Here is a 21,388-nt window from a genome sequence, read left to right as displayed (position 1 = left end):
TACTATAGTGAGGATCACGTAAGTGTAGTTCCTAAAAGGCTAATTTGGCAGTCTCTTCAGTATTGCCAACAAATGCCAGATATCACCAAAAAGGATAAAATCACAATGCCATGTTCTGAAATAATAATAATAATAATAATAATAATAATAATAATAATTATTTATTTGTTTCTTTGTTTGTTTGTTTGTTTATATGTTTGTTTATATGTTTGTATGTTTATTTGTTTGTTTGTTTGTTTGTTTATTTGTTTATTTGTTTGTTTATTTCTTTATTTGTTTATTTGTTTATTTGTTTATTTATTTATTTGTTTATTTATTAATTAATTAATTAATTTATTTATTTATTTATTTATTTATTTATTAATTTATTAATTAATTTATTTATTAATTAATTTATTTATTTATTTATTTATTTATTTATTTATTTATTCATTTGATTCATTTGATTCATTTGATTCATTTATTTGATTGATTCATTTATTTGATTGATTTATTTGATTGATTTATTTGATTGATTTATTTATTTGATTGATTTATTTATTTGATTGATTTATTTATTTGATTGATTTATTTATTTGATTGATTTATTTATTTGATTGATTTATTTGATTGATTTATTTGATTGATTTATTTGATTGATTTATTTATTTGATTGATTTATTTATTTGATTGATTTATTTATTTGATTGATTTATTTATTTGATTTATTTATTTATTTGATTTATTTGATTGATTTATTTGATTGATTGATTTATTTGATTGATTGATTTATTTGATTGATTGATTTATTTGATTGATTGATTTATTTGATTGATTGATTTATTTGATTGATTGATTTATTTGATTGATTGATTTATTTGATTGATTTATTTGATTTATTTGATTTATTCGATTTATTCGATTTATTCGATTTATTCGATTCATTCGATTCATTCATATTTGTGTGCTGAACAACAGCCAGAGGCCAATTATAGTTCGGCACAATACACAAACAGAAGATACAAAGGTGCAAGAATAAATAAATAATATCTTAAATCAAGAAAAGCATACATAAATAAAATTGAGAACAAGAACAGTAAATACTAATAATCAAAACGAAACTAAACCTTAAAAGGTTCTAAATTGTGCCCATGCAAATTGGCATATTTTATGCTTCTACAGACTGGAGAAAATGATTTTGAATTTCTGTTATAAAATTTTGTTTGAAATCTTAAACCTTTTGTAGGAATACGAAGGCTGATATTGTTTATGATAGACTCACAGTCAATATCACCCTTGATCACTTTGAAAAAAAAATTATAATCAAGATTTTGACGTCTAGAATAAAGGCTACAACCGTTAAAATATTTACAGGTAATATCATAATTGAAGTCAGAGGAATTGGGTATAAATCGAAAAGCACGTAAGGAAATAAATTTTCTTTGAATATTTTCCAATTTAACCGAATCAGTTGAAGTAATGGAATTCCAAGTTACAGATGCATATTCAAGTTTAGATCGAACAAAAGTAAAGTATAGTATTAATAGTGACTCTGGAGTACAAAAAGAATAAGTTATAGACCTTATTAAACCAAGCATTCTTATTGAATGATTATAAATATATTGAACATGATCATGAAAATATAATTTAGACTCGAGTAATATACCAAGATCTTTAATAGAATTTTTCCTAATAATACAGACGTTATTAAGAGAATAATTAAATTTTGTGGAAGTAGATTTTCGTGAGTACGAAATGACAGAAGTTTTGTTTCATTAATTTTCATTCCATTATCGTCAGACCAAAGTTCAATAGAATATTATTATTATTATTATTATTATTATTATTATTATTATTATTATTATTATATTAACAGTAACAATGTCTTGCTTAATTACGTATTTGTCACATCTCATCTTGGGGGGTGTTTTCTAAATGGTTGAATAATTTGTGAATGGTTATATTTTTCTCCTAGACCTCGCGCACATTATATTTATAACTAGTAGATTAGTATGATCTGGTATTAAAATGTATTTAGTCTGACAATATGAAATTCATTGTTTTGGCTTACTGACTTCACGAGACCTAACTTAAAAAAGTATTCTGTTTGATCACGTGAAATGATTAGTACGAAATCCGAAAACAGAATACCACTTTGAAATGTATGCCCTACTTAAAATACAATTTTCAAGTCGCTACCATGCTATTTCCTCTCTTGGACATTTTAATAAAAATCTGTCCAATAGCCACTTGCACGTTTCATACCAAGTAGATCTGTAAGTTTTATCTTATTTATACACTTATCTGAATAATAGTGTTGGATTGGAATCACAACGCAACACAACTGAATTATGTACTGATATTAATATTAATACCGGTATTAATCAGTAATTATTAATTACGTTCAAATTTCACAAGCTTAGTTATACTTCCATTTCATCAGTTTCCTTTACTGCAAACCAAAATTGTTGCTGCCAACATAACAGTTAGAAAATAACTATAGTCGCGACGCTGTTATTCCCGGCGTGACTCTTCCTCTTTGCTTACGTCTTAGGAAGTGAAGGCTCTATAAAGTCTAGGTAGGTAGTATCGTTCGCCATTTTTGTTCTTTCCTTGCCGAGCTACCATACGAGGAATCTATTTGCCACATCGTTTAACATTATCATGTCGTAGCTCCTATAATAATAAATCAAACGCACTGTAATTCAGCAAATAATTGAGCGGCAAATAACGTCTTCGTGTGCTTTCTGCGAACGCCTACGAAAGAGCCAAAATGGCGGGCGATTATATTAAGTATTTATCGAGCCTTAAGAAATGAATAACGTCTTCCTCAGCGAATCACAAGACGCACACGTTTAAATGTAGCCGACTTGCAACGCGATTGGCTGCCGGAAATTAGACCGACGGGACTATACCAGTTATATTTGCCAGTACCCGAAATTCTAAACAAAGTTGATAAAAGAAAATTCAACTTGGCATCTAGAAAATCACTATAATCCACCAGAATATGTAGTAATAGGGGAAAAATGGTTAGGTTTCTCTCTTAGGGTATTAAGTAAGCTGATCCGGACTGTACAACGATGACATTTTTTCTTTCGAATTAGCCTACATGGTGAACAGTCGTGAAGAAAAAGGGATTCGGTTTGAGTAAGGTAGCTCTGTTCTTACCGTAGACTGTACATTCTCAAGAATTGTCTCATTTTATCTTTGTATGCGATAACAATATTTAAAAAATGCAGATGACTATCTAAGTGTTTCGTTTGTAAGCAAATACTGTCACAGCTTGATAATTCACCGAAGCAATTTTCAGCACGTGGGAACGCTTGTAAGTATGTGGTTCTGTGGCGACGCTGCTTTACATTCAGTTGTTTGTTCTCTCAGCGTGAAATATTTCCACTGAAAGTGACCTTGAATTGGAACACGGTTGGGGGAGGGGACCTCGGAATCGTTTCCAAGATAAGCATTATGCGGATCTGATTTGTTCACAAGAACCTACTATCCTGGATAACTTAACGGACTGGAACGAGTCCCGAAGCCCTGTAAATTAGTGCGTTGAAATAATATATGCTCATATTCATCGCTTTGTGTAGGACTCTTTGCAGAGTTTCACGGGGCGGGATTCTGCAGTGTACGTGATACACGCCTGAGTGATTTGCAGTCTGCTATCCAGTGTTGCCAACTGGACGGGAATTCCGTCAAAAGTGACGGAATTTCAACGTAGCGGACGGGAAAAAATTGCTTTTTGACGGGTGACGGATTTTCTGGTGGAAATTACGATTTACATCGTCTTTTGACATTTTTAGCTGCTGTCATTTTTAATTGTTTAATTTTTGGGAGATTTTACTTTTTATTTGAACAACCCTGCCTGTTCCGTACCATGTTTAAGAATCCCCTGTTTCAGATTTCCTCGTAATCAAGATATTGACGAATTATTATTATTATTATTATTATTATTATTATTTTAATCACGATTGGTAAGTAATTTGTGTTAAAATTTAGATGTTGACGAATTATTATTTTAATCCGGATTGGTAAGTAAGTTATGTTAAAATTTGCTTTATATATTGGGTATTTTTTTTTTTGTTTAATTTCGACGGATTCTGACGGATTTCCGGGTGTTATACTGACTGGGATACAATTTATATGTTGGCACTGCTGCTATCAAAGGCAACTATCACTGACCAGCAGAAAGAGAGAGTGTGCGCATTTATCTTATTTCTGTATTCTTCTCAAATTAAAATATTCTGTCGTTATCACCATTTAATACGAGAAAAATTCGTTCCGGCACCGGGAATCGAACCCGGGACCTCTCAGCTCTACGCGCTGAGTGCTCTTTCCAACTGAGCTATGCCGGAACACGATCCACGGCGCCGGCCGAACTCCTCTCGTAATATTTTACGGCCTTACTACCTGCACTTTAGACAATGTAAGTCATACATGCAGGAGCGCATATTTAAATGACTTTATGGCCATATTCAACATCAGTTTGTGAAAACTGCTAACAGTTAATGCATCACATATTCATTATATATGAGGTCTCGCCTACCTCATTGAATATTACACGACTACTATGAAGTAGCCAATGTGTATTATTACTATTTAATACAGTGCAGGTAGTAAGGCCGTAAAACATTACGAGAGGAGTTCGGCCGGCGCCGTGCATCGTGTCCCGGCATAGCTCAGTTGGAAAGAGCACTCAGCGCGTAGAGCTGAGAGGTCCCGGGTTTGATTCTTGGTGCCGGAACGAATTTTTCTCGTATTAAATGGTGATAATACACATTGGCTACTTCATAGTAGTCGTGTAATATTCAGTGAGGTAGGCGAGACCTCATATATAATGAATATGTGATGTATTCTGTCGTTACCTAGTTATAACGATTATAAAGTTCTACTTTATTGGTAGTAGTTATGCGTTTAAGGATGTGAGTCACGGTAGAATATTTTCATGGCCGCTGTAACAGAAGTATAGAAATCCGCAAAGCACATTTTGCCGATGTTGCTGAATTCTGAGAAATCAGATTTCATGTCCAGTCTGTCTTTGTCTTTACTCTCAGCCATACGAATAGAGAGAGACTCGGTTGTTTATAACATATATATTGCGAACAGACTAAAATCGAGTGGATGGCCATGGTTTACTTGGAAGCATTATCTCAGCATGCGTCTGGATGAATGCCAGCAGACAGAATTGAACTCAAGTCTCCAAACGAATAGACTATCAAACTTAGGTGCTGCACTAAGTTGCGTATGTAATGGTTAACTTGAGATCTGTGGAGAGAAGCTTAATGTTTTGTTTTAATTATGAGTTCCAAGCTGCGGAGTAATGGTTAGCATATCTGACCGTGAAACGAGCGGATCAGGATTCAAATCCTGGTTGGGACAAGTTACCTAGTTGAGGTTTTTACCGAAGTTTTCCTTCTACCCATTAAGAGCAAATGCTGGGTAACTTTCGACGTTGAACTCTGGACTCATTTCACTGGTATTATCATCTCCATCTCACTCAGACGCTAGATAACCATAGCAGTTGATAAAGCGTCGTAAAATTTAAAAAAATCAAGGTGTGCTTAGGTTGTCGATGGAATAAGGCACTCGGAAAATAGCTATTCTAATATAATATTGCATTCTTGATCTGAATGTATCAAAATGTTCACTTTCTATATTCCTTCCTATACAGGGTGATTCACGAGGATTTACCGCCACTTATGGAGCTTATTTCCGAAAACATTCTGAGCAAAAAATGTCACGTAAACATGTGTCCTAATGTCAATATTTACAGAGTTACACTAATTTGAATTTGTCAGTAAAATAACTTTTTCTTTAGTTGTAAGGGTAAAAGAATATTATAAAAAAATAGAGAATGAACTATTCAGAAGTATCATTTCTTTAATTGGTTAGTGTTCTGAAGCTAAAAATGTGTTGTTAATTGCTTTGTACAGATATTGTTTTTTCAATTTTTAACTAAAAATTATAGAATTCTTGCGCACTTACCACAACGATTGTTACAAATCACACGACTTCAGGAACTTGATTCTTTACAGTCTAATTATCTGTCCTAATATACAGTCTTAAATAATTTAAAAGAGCGGCGTGATTTGTAACAATTGTTGTGATAAATACGTAAGAACAATGTAATTTTGTAGTTCAAAATCGAAAAAAAAATTCTGTACGAAGTAACTATGGAACTCACAACACATTTTTAGTTTCAGAATACTAGCTAATTAAAGAAATTATACTCCTGAATAGTTCATTCTTTAACTGTAATATTCTTTTGTGCGAGATCGTGCGTATTTGCTTGGTTTCCGCACAAAACCAATCCGCGGAAAGTCTAAAATTCCACATTCAGTATTCCCAACCTAACACACATAGGCCTAACAATTTTCCTCTTCTTACCGCCTAAGTGACATATTGATTTTACTGCTTTAGGCTTTTAACATATTATTTTTAGAGACGTTCAATATAGTAATAATTATAAATTGGAAACTTACCACTGGAATTTAACCTAAATTGCACTGTTAATTATTGTTTTTAAATATTTGAAAAAATTAAGTAAACTCTACAACTCCACTAAAGTTACCGCATTCGTGATGCAAGTAACATTAAGGAAGCCGCGAAAAAATCAACAAGATTCCAGACTCCTCATAGACTGGGGGGGGGGGAAGACAGACGTATATCACAGCCTGCTGGAGTATAGTAAACACAGAAAACATTTTAAAGCAACAATGTTGAAGATAGATATTTTTGTTTTGCAAATTTGCCGTCATTGAACAGAAACCAAGATGGAGATTTCATTGCAACTAATTAGAAATTCCTCTTTCAGGAATGTAATAAACGATCTTCGCACAAAATAATGTACGCTACACGAGCGGTATGTTTTCTTTCAATTCTCGGAAATTAAAAAAGCTCTTGTAACGCATATTACTATTACCCATAAAACTAAAGAATAATGGTACTTTACAAACAACTTCAAATTAATGTAACTCTGAAAATATTGAGATTAGGACAAATGTTTATAGCCTATGACATTTTTTGCTCAGAATGTCTTCGGAAATAAGCTCCGTAAGTGGCGGTAAATCCTCGGGAATCACTGTGTAATCCGCTCTCCCCATTTCTTTCTCTTCTGCATCCGTCCTCAGCGCCTTCCTTCGCCTGTCTTCCTCTATCCTATTCTTTCTCTTCTTGCTGTTCCATCTAACCTGTCCTGTCTCTCCCTCTCTTCTTTCTTGTTTATTTTTTCTTTTTTTCTTCCCACTTTTCCTACAAGGAAACGTTCATTGCTATACACCTCACACTGTAAACATTAGGGCTCCACAGTAGATACATAAATAAGCCTACCAAAAACAAGTGACGGTGGATTTGAGAAAATCCTCATGATTGCGTGCAACGTATGTGTACAGGAATTAGGGTAATGGAAAGGGGGTAAGTAAATACATTTTGCGGTAGGATTTGAGTGTATTTATTGAACAAAATAAAATGAAATAAGTTGTTAATAATAATTATAATAATAATAATAATAATAATAATATTAATAATAATAATGAAGTGATATAACTACAAATTGAAGAGAGCAATATAATACGTTAAAATAAAAAACTATTATGCTTTTTATAATTAAATGCAAAGATAATTAGAAAATTAGGCTGAAAGTCTGCGAAGTTTGGCAACAGCGCTTTGCCGGATCGTTCACGAATACTCGAGTGAAATGAAGGTGATAATTCCAGCAAAATGAATCCAGTGTGCAGTGCCGAAAGTTACCCAGCACCCAAACATCTTATTTAAGAGCTAGTTATACATTGAGTGATAATCATTAGAACGAATATATTGTGTAAAATATCTAGGTGCAACTATTAATCGTAATTTGACTTTTCATAATCATATGTTTAATATAACAAATAATGCTTTCAAAATATGAGATTTATTATTAAGTAACTCGGAAAAATTCACAAAACATTTCGATTTTGACAATTCTTTTTAATTGGCATATACGCCCGAAATTGGAATGTGCCTCAGTAATTTGGTCTCCCATCTGTAAATCACACAGTAATCAAATTGAAAAAAAAAATAAAAAACTATTTTCAAGATACTTTTACTTACTTACAAATGGCTTTTAAGGAACCCGAAGGTTCATTGCCGCCCTCACATAAGCCCGCCAGCGGTCCCTATCCTGTGCAAGATTAATCTAGTCTCTATCATCATACCCCACCTCCCTCAAATCCATTTTAATATTATCCTCCCTTCTACGTCTCGGCCTCCCTAAAGGTCTTTTTCCCTCCGGTCTCCCAACTAACACTCTATATGCATTTCTGGATTCGCCCATACGTGCTACATGCCCTGCCCATCTCAAACGTCTGGATTTAATGTTCCTAATTATGTCAGGTGAAGAATACAATGCGTGCAGTTCTGTGTTGTGTAACTTTCTCCATTCTCCTGTAACTTCATCCCGCTTAGCCCCAAATATTTTCCTTAGCACCTTATTCTCTAACACCCTGAACCTATGTTCCTCTCTCAGATTGAGAGTCCAAGTTTCACAACCATACAGAAGAACCGGTAATATAACTGTTTTATAAATTCTAACTTTCAGATTTTTGGACAGCAGACTGGATGATAAGAGCTTCTCAACCGAATAATAACACGCATTTCCCATATTTATTCTGCGTTTAATTTCCTCCCGAGCGTCATTTATATTTGTTACTGTTGCTCCAAGATATTTGAATTTTTCCACCTCTTCGAAGGATAAATCTCCAATTTTTATATTTCCATTTCCTACAATATTCTGGTCACGAGACATAATCATATACTTTGTCTTTTCGGGATTTACTTCCAAACCGATCGCTTTACTTGCTTCAAGTAAAATTTCCGTGTTTTCCCTAATCGTTTGTGTATTTTCTCCTAACATATTCACGTCATCCACATAGACAAGAAGCTGATGTAACCCGTTCAATTCCAAACCCTGGCTGTTAGCTTGAACTTTCCTAATGGCATATTCTAAAGCGAAGTTAAAAAGTAAAGGTGGTAGTGCATCTCCCTGCTTTAGCCCGCAGTGAATTGGAAAAGCATCAGATAGAAACTGACCTATACGGACTCTGCTGTATGTTTCACTGAGACACATTTTAATTAATCGAACTAGTTTCTTGGGAATACCAAATTCAATAAGAATATCATATAATAGTTCCCTCTTAACCGAGTCATATGCCTTTTTGAAATCTATGAATAACTGATGCACTGTACCCTTATACTCCCATTTTTTCTCCATTATCTGTCGAATACAAAAAATCTGATCAATAGTCGATCTATTACGCCGAAAACCGCACTGATGATCCCCAATAATTCCATCTACGTACGGAGTTAATCTTCTCAAAAGAATATTGGACAAAATTTTGTACGACGTCAACAAAAGTGATATTCCTCGAAAGTTACCACAGTTGGTTTCGTCCCCCTTTTCAAAAATAGGTACAATTATGGACTCCTTCCATTGTTCTGGTACAATTTCCTTTTCCTAAATAGCAAGTACAAGTTTATAAATTTCGCTATATAATGCACTCCCACCCTCTTGTATTAATTCTGCTGGAATTTGATCGATACCTGGAGACTTGTACTTTTTCAGATTTTCTATCGCAATTTCGACTTCTGAAAGCGTGGGTTCGGGTATAAATGGCTCAGCAGTTTGTATTTCAATTTCGTCCCGATCATTTCTATTTGGCCTATGTACATTTAGTAGTTGCGCAAAATAGTTTTTCCATCTGTTTAGGATTGATGGGGAGTCTGCAAGCAAGTCACCATTCTCATCCTTGATCACGTTTACCCTTGGCTGATATCCGTTCTTAAATTCCTTTATACCCTTATATAAATCTCGAATGTTTTTATTCTTACTATTTGTTTCTACCTCATTCAGTTTTTCCTTCAAGTAACCTCTCTTTTTATTCCTAAGTGTACGACTTGCTTCCCGTCTTTCATTCAAATAATTATCTCTCTTCTCCTCAACTGGATCCTGTAAGAATTTCAATTTTGCCTGTTTCCTTCTTTCTACTACCATGCAACAATCTTCATCAAACCACGGTTTCTTTTTCTTAGTTTCATAATAACCTATGCTTTGCTCAGCTGCAATTTTGATACTATTTCTGATATTTTCTCACACGCGATTAACATCTAATTCTTTCTCAACTTCGTCGGAACTTTCTAAAGTGGCAAACCTATTCGAAATTTCGACCTGGTAATTTTGCTTAGCTTCCTCGTCCTTTAATTTCAAAATATTGAATTTAGTAATATTAACTTGTTGCTCTACTCGCTTGGCTACTGATAATCTTTCTCTTAATTCTCCAATCACCAAATAATGGTCAGAATTACAGTCTGCACCCCTGAAAGTTCGAATATCTACTACACTAGTATGTCTCCGTTTATCTATCAAGATGTGATATATTTGGTTGTGTGTCAATCCATCTGGAGAAGTCCAAGTATATTTATGTATATCCTTATGGGGGAATGTTGTACTTTTGACAATTAAATTTTTCGATGTGGCAAAGTTGACTAATCTAACTCCATTGTCACTACTAATTGCGTGTAGCCTCTCTTTTCCAATAGTTGGTCTAAAAATATCCTCCCGTTCTACTTTAGCATTGAAATCCCCCAATAAAATTTTCATGTGATATCTAGGGAACTGATCAAAAGTATGTTCCAATTCCTCATAGAAGCTATTCTTTATATGGTCGTCTTTCTCTTCTGTAGGGGCGTGAGCATTTATAACTATGATATCGCACCATCTACCCTTAAGTACTAAATATGATAACCTGCCACTGATAAATTCGACCTTTTTTACTACTGATTTTATTCTTTTATGAACAAAGAATCCTGTTCCTAATTGGTGATTATTGTTTCCTTCCCCATAATACAACAAGTAATCTCCTATTTGTGATATGCCATTCCCATCTAACCTAACCTCTTGTACTCCTACGAAGTCTATTCTATATCTAGCTAGTTCTTTTGCTACTAATGTTACCCCTCCTGTTCTATAAAGACTAGTTACGTTCCAAGTGCCAAATCTCAAATCCTTATTCCTTTGCTGTGGTCGTGCCAGAGAATCAGTCCTATTCCGAGGCTTATACTTTTATTATTAAAAAAATCATTATTCTGCCTTCCTTAAGAAAATATTGTAGAACAGTCCACTTATTGCATTTTATTTTATTATTTTATTTAATGTTTAATGTCTCTTGCCAGTCCCAGATTACATGCTGAGCAATTTTTATTGTATAAAACATTCAGTCCTACCCCGTTATCTCCTGGCTTAGTTGCCTTATGAATGATGTCTTATTGGTGTCACTTAGGAGGTTCAAACCTGTATTTTGATAGTTGAATAAACAACAACAAACAAAACCTTTAGTAGTATACTCTACTGAATAATGGCCAAATATTGTCAAAAATCAAGTTTAACGCTCGAACTTCAAGTTTAAAGAATCGTCAATTACTATACTACTACAAAAAAACCAAAACCTCATCACATAAAGTTCACCACTGTTAAGAATGTGTTCTAAATTCTGTGAATCATGTAAAATATGGAATCGAGATTTCAACAATTCTTTTTATCAAATTTAAACTTTTTCTTATTTTAAAGACTATGGAAGACAGTTTAAAATAATATTGCTATTTGTTACTCAATTTTTATTTTTATATTTACATCTTGTATTTGTATCTGTATTTCTATTTTTTTCATTACCTGTAAAATAAATTAAATTGCGTTTTATTTAACGATGTTCGCAACTGCCGAGGTTATATCAGTGTCTCTGGTGTGCCGGAATTTTGTCCCGGGCAGTAAATCTACTGATATGAGCATGTCGCATTTAAGCACACTTAAATGCTATCGACCCGGGCCGGATCGAATCCGAAACCTCGGGCACAGAAGGCCAGCACTCTATCTACTGTGCCGCTCAGGCCGACTGTATCTATATCTTTTATTTATATCTGTGTTTATCTTTTTCTTCCGTCCCCCCCCCCCATTTTCTTCTTGTTCATGGTAGCGCATGCAATTTCGTGCTGTATTATAATTATTATAATGGGGGTTTTGGCTTGTTACAGACAAAGAAATAAATAAAGTAAATTCAATGTCAAGTCACTTTCATAGTGCAGTGGAAAAGTACGACACCGTATTCTTTTACCAGACAATGTGGTATTTTGGAATATTTATATACTGTACTATAAAATTTTCATATCTTAATTTTTGTTCGGACATGTCAAATGTCAGACGACTAACTGAAATTATATTACTTAAATACGAGTCTGAACAATTACGTCACTTTACTAATAGAAAAGCAAGAACTTGCGTGATCGCTACGAAATCTACTCTGACAGTTTCATGCGAGGTTGCCAATTAGCACCAGCCTGTGCATGTGCAACTGTCGGAAAATTTACACTGTCTGGCTACATGTCTAGGTTTCAGTGATACGCTCTATAAATATTACACTTAAAAATTAGCCGTAAGTAAAATTAAAACACTCAGAAGACAAAGACTTCGGCACACCACACACTCAGCGAAGTTACTGACAGTGTTGCCAACTCGATTCTTAAAAATCCGCTATGAAGCCGTGCAGAAACCGCTAAATTGCTATATTGTCAATGTAAAATTATATTATTTTGCCACTGTGAGTGCTAAAAATACTCGCTAATTCCAGGGGCGGCTCGCCCATAAGAGCTGCGGAGCTGCAACACTCCCTGCTTTGTCAAGAAAATAAAAATAATTTTAATTTTAATTTGTAGAATAATTTGTTATAGCTTTTCTTAAGTAGATTGCTTTATATTTCATCTGGCCGGGAATATGTACTATTATCTGATGCATAATATTTTTGCGCATCGACTGTACTGGAACTGACACTGCATTCAAAGTCGTCCTGGGGTCTACAGGATGGGACAGCTCATAGAGAGTGTGTCTTGCATGGTCAGGGGGAGAGAGATGAAGGGAAGCAGAGGGAAACTGCCGCTGTTTAAAACCCATATTTCGCTGCAGTAGCTTGCAGAGCCAGGCTACAAGGGAAGATCTTTCCTCCCCTCCCACATCGCTATTGTAATGCTGCGTCAAAAGGATTCTCTATTCCCTTGAAACTTAGACATTTTTATTTTCTCTTCACATACTTAGTGTTGTAGAATCTTATCGAGTTAATATAACGAAATTAATATCCTCTTTTGCCTTATTATTTATATCCAGCCTCCTTAACTCAAAATGTTTGCGCGAGTAGAATCCTTTTGATATAACATGTAAAATACGAAAGAGACCTCCTTCCAGTTTTAGAAAATTGTTGACATCCGAGTGTTGCTTTGGTGTGACATCTTAGTACCGTAACTTAACCAGTGCAAATGTGCAAGCATGAGTGTGTATGAATTACAGAATATTAATTTTTCTCAACTTTCCCTTGCGGAGAAGATTAAAGTGAAATTTGTATATATCAAAATCTACTGCAGCGCCCTCAATCCATAAGTTCACGAGCCGCCACTGGCTAAATCCCTATATCAGCAATACAAATTTCATAAATTTTACCCGCTAAACTAACGCTGAAAAACGCTAGATCTAGCGGGAAAATCGCTTAATTGGCAACACTGGTTACTGAAGCACGTGTTCGTTAGAAGTGTTGCCAAGGTAACGTAAACAAAGCCCTACAATGGAAAGATATGTGCATTAGGTCATGTTCTGGAACTTTCTTATCCCTATCTTCACAGGGTTCATTCCTTTATCAGTCGAAGCTTAGTAGAGTTCACGACATAAAGATAATTTCTTGTGAATCCGTGCCAAATTACATAATCTACTTATAACTTAAAATCCATTTGTAAAAGTAGTCAGATGTCATACTTTGTGAGATTATAAGTTAACAGTGCCTTTATTTGCATTAGTGGGGGGGGGGGGAACCGGACCGACCCTTGTAGCTGATTTCAGAGCCTTGTTCACTCCAGAGCACGATAGACTGGTAACTAAGACTTTCATGGTTCGAATCCTGCATGGGAAGGAAACTTTTTTTTGTTCCTTATTCGCATTTATTCCCAATACTTTTCGATTGCTGGTAAAATTCATGTTCTGGGAATAATAAGTTAATTAAGTAGTAAAATATCGCTGCAATCGAAAAGTATTGGGAATAAATTTGAATAAGGAACAAAAAAAAAAGTTTCCTTCCCAGGCAGGATTCGAATCACGAAAGTCTTAGTTACCAGTCTATCGTGCTCTGGAGTGAACAAGGCTTTGAAATCAGCTACAAGGGCCGGTCCGGGTTTTTTTTTTTTTGCCACTACTGTACAATACGAAAAACGAAACTTTATCACAGTTGTCTTTAGCTCCAGTATCAAATCCCTTAGTATCATATCTTCTTTGTACTAACAACTCCATATCATCAGCAAATCTTTCATGCACTTCATTCTACTTAACCTCTCCCATGTTCTGAAAACAGTTCTTCAGTAAATTCTCCAAGTAGATGTTGAATAGTGTAGGTGATAAAGGGCATTCTTTGTAGTTGCATAATCTTTTCTTTTTTAGCGAGAGCGAGGGAGAGATTTTTTTAATAGAGAAAGAGAAACTCAAAACGTACAATCAGATTGTCAATTTCATGACACCGTTTATTTATTTTATATAGATGCCACTCGGGATGATCTTTCCCTTGCTAGAGACGAAATAGACCAATTAGATGTAATTCTTGAAGTTGATCATGATGGTTATATGAATGCTATTTCATATCCGAGAAACAATATACAATAAAATTAGTTCGTCCAGTCAGTTGTCGGAGAGATCAGAGCATTGAAGCCATCTATTGCAGTATTACAACGGCTCATTAGTCTAGAATCTACTGCAGATTGTTAAATTTACGAGGACGAATATTTTCAGATAATTTCAATTTTTTCTTGTAATGATATGATGTTCTTGTTTGCAGTAATAGGTTATACTACGCAACAATTGAGGGATTTGCCGGAAGAAGGGCACATAGGTCATTTTGTTATTGGTGCATGTATGCTTTTCTTCCGGAAAATCCAAAAAGGAATGCAACAATGCGTGACTACCGTCCGTGACACAAAGCCGGTATTCCATGTACAGTGAAGTTTCGATTATCTTCATTAATTCTTTCCATAAAATTTGACAATTATCGAAATGACGGTGTAGAATTATTTAAATCCATGTTATAACGACAATTTGTCCCGAAAAATAAACATTTATTTTAGATTATAATTCGAACAAAATTAAATGTTAAATGTTATATTTAACGACGCTCGCAACTGCAGAGGTTATATCAGCGTCGCCGGATGTGCCGGAATTTTGTCCCGCAGGAGTTCTTTTACATGCCAGTAAATCTACTGACATGAGCTTGTCGCATTTAAGCACACTTAAATGCCATCGACCTGACCCGGCATCGAACCCGCAACCTTGGGCATAGAAGGCCAGCGCTATACCAACTCGCCAACTAGGTCGACCGAACAAAATTATGTACGCCTATTATCATCCCTTAACACTATCGCATTGATGTAATTTAATGCATACGTTACTCTAGAACAGACGTTTCTGCTCTCTAGCTCCTTGAGAGCGGAAGCATAGCTATAAGAGCAAAGTAGGGGAAGTGGCAGTGGAAGGGATGGAGATGAACATTACCCTCCCTCACGTACTCCACTAGCTTTTCTCTGAGAGGGGAAACGCGCTCCGACGTCACAGGTTGTCCAGTTGGAAATAACTGTTCTAGAAAGTAAATATCAATGTCGATCTTAGAAAAGATGGAACAAAAGAGGCTGGAACAGCTTTTTGTTGCATAATCCGTAAAGTGAACAATAAGAAAAAAAGATGTACTTTTTGTGGATTTTAATAGAACCCCGTGGTAAAGCTTCGTGCTTCGACGGTAAATTCTCCATTTTTATTATAATGTTTATGTATGTATGTATGTATGTATGTATGTATGTATGTATGTATGTATGTATGTACTTGTATTACTTTAATATTAGGAAAATATAATAGCGGGTAAAAATAATAAATAGTAATCGTTGTCATCATCAAAGATTAGAACCTTTGGCTCGTTTCGTCCCAGAACTGTTGGCGCGACGTTTCTACCTGTTTCTTTTTCCTTTAGAACAGTGGTGACCAAATGCGAGAGGAGACCGTCCATGCTTGCAATGCCACCGTTGCATCATTTTTTTTCCCCTGTGAGTGTACATGAATGCACATAGTGCTTCATAAGAGCAATCGAGTTGTTCACCACTGCTTTAGGACTATAAAGTAAAGGCAGCCTTGGTTATTCTGATGTCTGGCAAACGTTGAATATGTTCTCAATTTATTTTATTTATTTCAATAGATTGTAGCTGCAATTAAATATGTATTCATTATATATTTATATAGGCTATTTGTTACTACTTGAATGGGTTATTTATGAAAGGCCCTAAGTCATGAATACTAAATTGTTGGTAATTTAAGAAAAACTGCTTATAGACTGAAATTTTGAAATTAAGGCTGAAATAAAAATGTTATCATAAATTCTACTTTGAAACGAATTTGACCAGTCAGGTATTAACATTTTGCTGATTATATTTTTTTTAGAAAAAAAAATTTGAAATCTGAAAACTTAGGCCCTTTCATAAACAAATTTTTAATGACCAATTTTTTTAAAATAATACTTTATTTTTTCAAGGGAAAACACACTTATATACTATTTTTGTGAAAATTGAACTTATTTTATTTGCTCAAGATGTCCATTTAATTCCGCGCATCTGTACTGCGATGGAAGTGTGCCCAGACTTAAGACTGGTTCCAGACAATTATTTTTTCATACCATTCTTTGTTTTCGTCATTTATATACCTCATTGTTTCCTCTATATCTTCTATCTTCTCTTCCTTGATCATACCAGCGCGTTCTACCCGCTCTGATCATACTGAAACTCCATGAATTTACTGATCGTAAAACACTGTCTCTTGTCCCTAGGTGTCTCAGGACCACTAGTTTATAAAGAGTTACAACTTTTTTGTAGTATTTGGGCACCAGTCCTTAAATTGAAAACAGTATTGAGGTTGCACCATATGAACTGTGAATTTTTCAGGGTATGCTGATGATATTATCATTCCACATTTATTTTGGTGTATAATAGCGATCATGCTTCTTCAAGACTTTCTTTATGTGACCGAAATCCCGATCACACGGGAGAAATGAATGTCCCCTTATAGGGAACCTATGCATGATTTTCTCAAACATATTTAAATCAGTCATGGCCAGACAAAACCGTAACAATGTGTGATTCTTGTTTTGTCCCCCACAATATCACTATAGAGATGAAGTTCTTCTACTGTACTAGGGACATTGTTCTTTATGTAGTGCAAAAGAAACGAGCAAGTTACATCAGGTCCTTTCTTAGCCTCTCCCTTATGATAAAGATAGAAATGTGCTTTACCATCCTTCAAATTGTGTATACAGAAAGGAAAAACCGATAGCTGGCGGAGGTAAAATAGGTCCTGGACGGGGATGTTTGGTAAACTTATGTTTTGCATAACGTCAAAGCAAAGACCTAGCACACGTTCATCGTTTTGACACACTTTATCGGTTTCTTTCATGCACTTATAGAACTTTTCACTTCTCCTTTTGTGTAAAGCCTTGCACGTTTGATTTGTCGCCTTTATAATCATAAATGTTTCTTACACCTTTCTTTCTCTTTTTATCAACCTCACTATTCATCGTGAATTTCCGTACAGATATAATAAACTCTCAACTGCAATACAGAATATCCAATTAGCTTACCCAACAATGACAAAATAGCAATTTAAGAGAAAAAAATCGAATGTCTTTTTTTAACATGCCACGTGCTGAAAACTTGTATTTAGTTTTGAAACGATCTAAGTCATTGACTTAGTTCCTTTCAAAATCAAACGATAAATTCTAGGTCATAATACCGCAGTCTACTATATACAGTCACGAAGCTTGAGTTTTGAGGGTGCTAGAAACAATAGACTGTGACGGTACTATTTTGCTTTGCCTGTAATGAGGCGATATTAGCGATCCTAGTGGTGAGCAACCTTCTAATGTTTGCATATTTACTACATATTGAGCTTCGCGACTGTATATACTAGTCTGTGATAATACTAAGCATTAGAGTGCGAAACTTAGTTCTCTTCATATCTAAATCGATGTATCTACATCCAAAGAGCAGTATTCAATTAAAAACTCATTTTCACAAAATTAGCGACTTGGGCCCTTTCATAAATAACCTATTCACTTGTAAGACAATAAAACATTCTGAGGTTTACAATAATATTCTCTTATGGTGTCCACCGTGTAACGAGCGGGTCCAGGTTCAAATCCTGATTGGAACAAGTTACATGGTTGAGATTTTTCGTGGGTCTCTCAGCCAATAGGAGTAAACACTGGAGTAAGTTCCGGCGCTGGACTCTGGACTTATTTCGATGACATTATCACCTTCAGACGCTACATAGCCATCACAGTTGATAAACCGTCGTAAAATAAACCAATAAAAGAAAAAAAATAATATATGTATATATATATTTGGTCTAATTATGTATAGTGTATCCTGCTACAAAACTAAGAAACATCATTTCTGAGCATTGAATTCGTCTTGCTTTGTCTCTTCCTTCAATTGTGCAGAAATTTGATCCGAACAAATGAAGAATACAGGAGAAAAACAGTCAAAGTCAAAGTTCTCATTGTGATATCATCTAATTCAGTATATTGCCACAGTCTAGTATATACAGTCACGAAGCTTGAGTTGTGAGGGTGCTAGGACTGTGCAGGCGATATTAGCGATCCTAGTGGTTAGCAACTATCTATGGATGCATATTTACTACGTATTGAGCTTCGTGACTGTATATACTAGACTGTGATATTACTGGAAAATTTAGTGTATTTTCTTATCAAAACTGGTGAAGGAGAATCATCACCATGGTTACAGTTATCCTTTCCTACTTTTTCATTAGGAACAGCAATAAATGTTGCAGTAATATACCGAATTAGAAGATGACATCACTCTTAAGAGAATTGTGACTTCGATTGTTTTTCTCCTGTGCTCTTCAAATGTAATTTTTCGTTCTGCAGAGAAATTTTACAATGTTACATTTGTTCGGATCAAATTTCTGCACATTTTAAGGACAAAACTAAAATTCTTTGAATCATTTATTATCATAATACCCTGCTGTCTTAAGGGGAGAGGATGGTATTTTTTAAAACTTTTTTTCTATTTGGTGTAAATTATTATTTTTTGTATGTAGAGAGCTCATAGCTGTGGCAACTCAACCAAATAAAAATATTTTGAAAAAAATTATTTGGATGCCCAAATTTGAAAAAAATATACCCAATGCAGGATTGTACTAAAACCGATATATCTAAACCGTTTTTAAAGATAGATTCAAACAGTTTTTGCAATGTATTTGCAAAAGTATGTTCTACAAACTGTCTGTAACAGAATTTTGATATTAGTCCCTACGTTTGTAAAATAAACAATTAAAATTTAGTGACAATTTTCTGATTTCCTTTCTTGCAAACAAACGGACGTATTTTTAAAATGAAATCAATTAACAAAATTCTGTTACAGAGAAAAGTTTCCTTATAGTCTAAATAATGTGAGTTCTAAATTTCATGCATGTATCTTTAATAGTTCAGAAATTACATTCATTTTGTCTGGCAATGTAGCAAAAAAAAATAATGAAGTTACTGGAAACCGATAAAAGCGGGTGTGTGATTTAAAAATCCATAGCGCAGGAAGTTTAAAAATGACGTCTCAACATCCGATAATGGCACAAATACCCACAAAATTTTATGCAATGCATTCCACACATATCAAAGGGCATTTTGAAGAAAACACAATTTTTTGAAAATTTAATTTACCGGAAACGACAATAAAAGTGGGCGAGTGATTTAAAAATCCATAATGCAGGAAGTTTAAAAGTGGAGATCCACACATCACAGAGTATTTTAAAGAATTTTTTTTTTAATTTAGTCATTTTTCATAAAAAATACCATCCTCTCCTCTTAAATGGACTAACCATATTGAGGATTAAATCAATGACTTTTCTCAAACCACGCTATGAAATGTTTAATATAAAACAATGTTTTTTCTCGAGGAAGCAAAAACGAGCAAAATTCTATTAAACTTTTTTGTTTGAAATATCTCAAAGAATAACCCCCTGAAATTAATGACATTACTTACGGTTCACTCTGTATATCCCGCGTCTGTATCGACAAAATATGACGATACCTATACATCATCTGTAACGAAATTATTTAAAGAATTTCAGCATATTTTAATATTTCAAGGTCCTCGCTCTAATCTTGAGAAGTGGAGTGACGTAGTTCCATAGTATGTTATGTAGTGGCAGCAGTATTGTCTTCTACAGTCATTTGTTGACTCGTCCCGGTAGTGATCATGTGTGGTGAGAATCGTGCAGCGCGGTGATGAGATCTTTCGGTGCCTTGCCCCGAGTTCGGAGTCGGGGCAACTTAGGCTTACAGGTAAGAAAAAAAAATGTGATGATCAAATTTTGCACATGGCGGATAAACGGACGTAACGACATATCAACTAAAATTGCATAGCATGTGTTAGTCTTAACGCGAAGAATGTAACGTCCCGAACACGTTACATGGTATAGTGCATGGTAGTTAATACTAGGTCCAAGTTCAAGTAATTGTAGATATGCTTCTATGTACTTTGTGTAATGATAACTTTTGTGTTAGGCGACTTGATGGACTTCGAATTATCTATTGATATAATTAAATATTTATCATCGTGTTCAGATTGAATAATTTTGCAGTCTCTTCCCTGATAAGCTGAACGTCCGAAATTCGATGTAATTATTAATCCCAAGATCGCTATGATTTAAAAAACTGAAAGGGTGTTTTCATATGCAAATTTGTAAAATGCCGGTTAATATTTTTTTTAAGAAAAAGAAAAGTTTGCTTCAACGATTTTGCTTAAAGCTTTGTTAGCATATGATCACTTTGCAAGACAGTAACACACTTTGAGGTTTATGATAATTATTACCCTTTTTTTACTCAGCCAGAAAATACTTAAGACTGCATTATATCACACTAGTCACTCCAATTTCTTTAATGCAACTGAAAGCATTAACAAATATAAATGACACTCGGCAGGAAATTAAACGCAGAATAAATATGGGAAATGCGTGTTATTATTCGGTTGAGAAGCTCTTATCATCCAGTCTGCTGTCCAAAAATCTGAAAGTTAGAATTTATAAAACAGTTATATTACCGGTTCTTCTGTATGGTTGTGAAACTTGGACTCTCACTCTGAGAGAGGAACATAGGTTAAGGGTGTTTGAGAATAAGGTGCTTAGGAAAATATTTGGGGCTAAGCGGGATGAAGTTACAGGAGAATGGAGAAAGTTACACAACACAGAACTGCACGCATTGTATTCTTCACCTGACATAATTAGGAACTTAAAATCCAGACGTTTGAGATG

At 34.6% G+C, this 21,388-nt stretch overlaps 1 protein-coding gene and 1 non-coding gene across 9 annotated transcripts in view; one reads left to right on the top strand and one right to left on the bottom strand.

Annotated features, from left to right (window-relative positions):
* Positions 1-21,388, top strand: part of Arms (Ankyrin repeat-rich membrane spanning) — a 240,880-nt gene that overhangs the window by 85,507 nt on the left and 133,985 nt on the right. Inside the window, exon 1 of one of the 8 annotated variants that reach the window (XM_069816813.1) lies at positions 20,287-20,420. The exons of the other annotated variants lie outside the window; for them this stretch is intronic. Coding sequence (XP_069672914.1) covers positions 20,364-20,420 — 57 coding nt within the window. The 5' untranslated portion in view covers positions 20,287-20,363. Of the gene's footprint in view, positions 1-20,286; positions 20,421-21,388 lie in introns of those variants that run through there. 8 annotated transcript variants of the gene reach the window in all.
* Positions 4,259-4,334, bottom strand: TRNAY-GUA (transfer RNA tyrosine (anticodon GUA)). Its single transcript has one exon. It is a non-coding gene; the product is annotated as a tRNA-Tyr (tRNA).

This window comes from Periplaneta americana, chromosome 17 (assembly GCF_040183065.1).
Source record: "Periplaneta americana isolate PAMFEO1 chromosome 17, P.americana_PAMFEO1_priV1, whole genome shotgun sequence".
In the NCBI taxonomy this organism is placed as follows: Eukaryota; Metazoa; Arthropoda; class Insecta; order Blattodea; family Blattidae; genus Periplaneta; species Periplaneta americana.
The sequence above is the reverse complement of the archived record's forward strand: the minus strand, read 5'-3'. Positions and strand labels throughout refer to the sequence as shown.